At 40.6% G+C, this 5,044-nt stretch overlaps 1 protein-coding gene across 1 annotated transcript in view; it reads left to right on the top strand.

Moving 5' to 3' along the window:
* LAMB4 (laminin, beta 4) overlaps positions 1–5,044 on the top strand; it is a 103,114-nt gene that overhangs the window by 52,178 nt on the left and 45,892 nt on the right. The window contains 3 exon segments of the mRNA XM_010841502.1: positions 2,481–2,658; positions 3,682–3,744; positions 3,747–3,824. Of these exon segments, the coding sequence (XP_010839804.1) occupies positions 2,481–2,658; positions 3,682–3,744; positions 3,747–3,824 (319 nt within the window).

Here is a 5,044-nt window from a genome sequence, read left to right as displayed (position 1 = left end):
GCTATTTGTAAGGCCTCCCCAGACAGCCATTTTGCTTTTTTGCATTTCTTTTCTATGGGAATGGTCTTGATCCCTGTCTTCTGTACAATGTCACAAACCTCATTTCGTAGTTCATCAGGCACTCTATCAGATCTAGTCCCTTAAATCTATTTCTCACTTCCACTGTATAATCATAAGGGATTTGATTTAGGTCATACCTGAATGGTCTAGTGGTTTTGCCTACTTTCTTCAATTTAAGTCTGAATTTGGCAATAAGGAGTTCATGGTCTGAGCCACAGTCAGCTCCTGGTCTTGTTTTTGCTGACTATATAGAGCTTCTCCATCTTTGGCTGCAAAAAATATAATCAATCTGATTTTGGTGTTGACCATCTGGTGATGTCCATGTATAGGGTCTTCTCTTGTGTTGTTGGAAGAGGGTGTTTGTTATGACCAGTGCATTTTCTTGGCAAAACTCTATTAGTTTGCCCTGATTCATTCCCTATTCCAAGGCCAAATTTGCCTGTTACTCCAGGTGTTTCTTGACTTCCTACTTTTGCATTCCAGTCCCCTATAATGAAAAGGACATCTTTTTTGGGTGTTAGTTCTAAAAGGTCTTGTAGGTCTTCATAGAACCGTTCAACTTCAGCTTCTTCAGCGTTACTGGTTGGGGCATAGACTTGGATTACTGTGATATTGAATGGTTTGCCTTGGAAACGAACAGAGATCATTCTGTCGTTTTTGAGATTGCATCCAAGTACTGCATTTCGGACTCTTTTGTCGACCATGATGGCCACTCCATTTCTTCTGAGGGATTCCTGCCCGCAGTAGTAGATATAATGGTCATCTGAGTTAAATTCACCCATTCCAGTCCATTTCAGTTTGCTGATTCCTAGAATATCGACATTCACTCTTGCCATCTCTTTTTTGACCACTTCCAATTTGCCTTGATTCATGGACCTGACATTCCAGGTTCCTATGCAATATTGCTCTTTACAGCATCGGACCTTGCTTCTATCACCAGTCACATCCACAGCTGGGTATTCTCTTTGCTTTGGCTCCATCCCTTCATTCTTTCTGGAGTTATTTCTCCACTGATCTCCAGTAGCATATTGGGCACCTACTGACCTGGGGAGTTTCTCTTTCAGTATCCTATCATTTTGCCTTTTCATACTGTTCATGGCATTCTCAAGGCAAGAATACTGAAGTGGTTTGCCATTCCCTTCTCCAGTGGACCACATTCTGTCAAATAAAACAGAAAACAAGCTTATAGTTATCAAAGGGGAAAAGTATGGGGTAGGATGAATTAGAAGATTGGGATTAACGGATACAAACTACATGAAACAGATAAACAATAAGGACCTGCTGTGTAGCACAGGGAACTAAAGTCCATATTTTGTAATAACCTGTAAGGGAAACGAATCTGAAAAAGAATACATATGTATGTATATATATTCTTGTGTATGTGTGCGTGCACTCAGTCATATCTGACTCTATGACCCCATGAACTGTTGCCTGCCAGGCTCCTCTGCCCATTGGATCTTCCAGGCAAGAATACTGGAGTGGGTTGCTATTTCCTACTCCAATATATATTCTTTTATATATATACAACTGAACTACTGTACTGTACACCTGAAACTAACAGAGCATTATAAATCAACTATAAATCAGTAAAAAGAAAGGTAACTTTCTTGCAGTACTTCTCAGAGGTCTAAGATGTTAATCTGCACTGCAAGTCACCCAAGAGGCAGATTGTTTGACGTAGAATAGCACTGTTCATGTGTAACTGAAAAAGACAAAACTTTCTCTTCTTTAATGTGTTTATTTTTAATTGAAGGATAATTGCTTTAGAGTATTGTGTTAGTTTCTGCCAAACATCATCAACATGAATCAGCCATAGAAAAAAACAAAACTTTCTAGAGGAGAGTTTTGTGAAATTAGGGTTCCAGAGTAATACTACAGAGTGCACCATCTAAGTCATAATTTTTTTAATTATTTATTTTGCGGCATGTGGGCTCAGTACTCGCAGTTCTTGATCTCCAGAGTGCAGGCTCAGTAGTGGTGGTTCACCGGCTTAGTTGCTCTGTGACATGTGGGATTTTCCTGGAATGAGGATCAAACCTGTGCCCCTGCACTGGCAGGTGGATTCTTATCCGCTCTACCACCAGGAAAATCCCTAAGCTGAACTTGTCATTACATCACAAGTAGTCTAGTTAGCAATCTTTCAAATCTAAGACAAATTGATTAGCACGTAAAAAATATAATAATAAAAAGGTAAAGGCTTATTTTCTTTGCCATAAGTCAACAAATGTAAATATTTAGTTGAAGATTTCTTAAATAAATTGAAAATCTTAAAATCTTCAGTTGCACGCAATTAAAAGGATGAAATTGAGTCTCTTTTCAACCATGACTCTCATAGATCTAATTATTTTAATAACTGGAATCTTGAACAGGATCCTACTATGAACAGAAATCTTTTTTTTTTTTTTTCGTTATTTTAAAAGCTTGGTCTTATTCCACAAATCAACTCACTGAAGAATTTCTGCAGCAAGCAGGATTTAGATGAATATCAGCTGCACAACTGTGTTGAAATTGCCTCAGCATCGGGACCTCAGGTGCTCCCTGGAGCATGTGAAAGGCTTATAGCCAATTTGTCTGCCAGGCTGCACAACGGGGCCGTGGGTGAGTATCTGTTCAATGGGCTCCGCTGAAGCACCGTTGCAAGGAAACATGAGTGAAATGGTTTAATATGTTTTAGCTCAACAGCCAATGTAAATACCAATTGCTCAGTGATTAGATATACAGTGCATTCTCTCCATGTGTTGAAATCATAACTTATAGTACAGAAAAAGTATATAAAAGAAGGGCCTGGCAGTCACTTGGGGAATGCCAGATTTCTGGAACAACAGTCCTAAAATATTTCTTTGGAATCCTGGGATGTTAGGGCTAGAATGAACTATAAACAACCTCTTTCATCCCTCAACCTTCATTTAATAAATGAGATTGAGTCCAAAACATGAGGTGGCTTGCCCATTTCACCAAGCTGTAGAACAGGGTTTAAGCACTTTTGAAATCTAGGTCTGAGTAACACTTCGCTGGGAAGGGGGCACTATCCTCTGCATTGTAAGATGTTTAACAGCGACCCTACCCTCTGCCCACCTGATATCAGCAGCACCCTCCCCCTAGGTGTGACATCCACAAATGCCCCCAGACTTTATCATATGTCCCCTGGGGATCAAGATCTCCCCTCTAGCTGGGAATCAGTGCTATAGAGTGATAGCCACAATGAGAGCCTGGGCTTCCTCAGTTCCAGTCAGATGCTTCTTCCATGCAGGATGCCCACCATTTCATGAAAGATGGAATAAGGGAAATGAAAGGCATAATCCAGCATCAACATGGATCATGAGGAACTGAAGAAATAATAGCATCAATTAGAATTACACTGGAACAACTGATTGAAGTGATCTATTTCAAGCCTTTCAGTAACTTGTTAAGTAATCTTTACTGCTAAGTGATGTGTATTACGTAGTGTTTATTGAGCACTTACTTTGTGCCAAACACTACTTCACAGGCATGATTGTCTTTAATCCTTATAATCCGAGGAGGTAGAGGTATCCAATGAGACAGATCAAAACTAGAGCTACCAATGGGCCAAGGTACTTTGCTGTCACTTCCTTTCCCTCTAACTTCCTTTGTTCCTTGCAGCTTGCAGGTGTCATCCACAGGGCTCGAAGGGACCCAGCTGCAGCCGACTGGGGGGCAAGTGCCAATAAAGCCTGGTGTGACTGGCCGCTGCTGTGACACATGCTCAACAGGAAGCTATGGTTTGGGGCAACATGGCTGTCACCATACGTAGCAAAACCCAGATGGGGAAAACGCATGTGTTCTCAACCTTGGTGTTTTAAAGGCAGGAAAATCAATGTGGGGAGTTTAAAAGGGGTGGAATTGGGAATTTGACTATATTATTCAGACTATCAATGTAGGTAAAACACTGAAAATTTTTCTGCCATACTTTATTCTTTCATGCAGTGGGCACTAACTGGTCATCAGAGAAATGCAAATCAAAACCACAATGAGATATCACCTCACGTCTATTAGAAATTCTATTACCAAAAAAAACAAGAAATAATGAGTGTTGGCAAGGATGTGGAGAAAAGGGAACCCTGTACACTAGGAATGTAAATTGGTGCAGCTACTATGAAAAACAGTATGGTGGCTCCTCAAAAACTTAAAAAGAACTACCATATGATCCAGCCGTTCTACTTCTGGGTATTTATGCAAAGAAAATGAAAATACTAACTTGGAAAGATACTTGCACCCTCTTGTCCACTGCTGCATTATTTACAGTAGCCAAGGTATGGAAACAACCTAAGTTTCTACCAACAGATAAATAGATGAAATGTGATGTATATATAGATATGTATTTCCATGATATAATATATGATATATAAATCTGAAAAGATGATGCTGTGAAAGTGCTGCACTCAATATGCCAGCAAATTTGGAAAACTCAGCAGTGGTCACAGGACTGGAAAAGGTCAGTTTTCATTCCAATCCCAAAGAAAAGTAATGCCAAAGAATGCTCAAACTACCACACAATTGCACTCATCTCCAATGGCACCCCACTCCAGTACTCTTGCCTAGAAAATCCATGAATGGAGGAGTGTGGTAGGCTGCAGTCCATGGGGTCGCTAAGGGTCGTACACGACGGAGTGACTTCACTTTCACTTTTCTCTTTTATGCATTGGAGAAGGACATGGCAACCCACTCCAGTATTCTTGCCTGGAGAATCCCAGGGATGGCAGAGCCTGGTGGGCTGCTGTCTATGGGGTTGCACAGAGTTGGACACGACTGAAGCGACTTAGCTTAGCTTAGCATGTGTTAGTAGAGTAATGCTCAAAATTCTCCAAGCCAGGCTTCAACAATACATGAACCGTGAACCTCCAGATATTCAAGCTGGATTTAGAAAAGGCAGAGGAACCAGAAATCAAATTGCCAACATCTACTGGATCATCGAAAAAGCAAGAGAGTTCTAGAAAAACATCTGCTTTATTGACTATGCCAAAGC

This window comes from Bison bison, unplaced genomic scaffold, assembly GCF_000754665.1.
Source record: "Bison bison bison isolate TAMUID 2011002044 unplaced genomic scaffold, Bison_UMD1.0 scf7180017864162, whole genome shotgun sequence".
Classification (NCBI taxonomy): Eukaryota; Metazoa; Chordata; class Mammalia; order Artiodactyla; family Bovidae; genus Bison; species Bison bison.
This window is presented reverse-complemented; position numbering and strand designations above follow the sequence as displayed.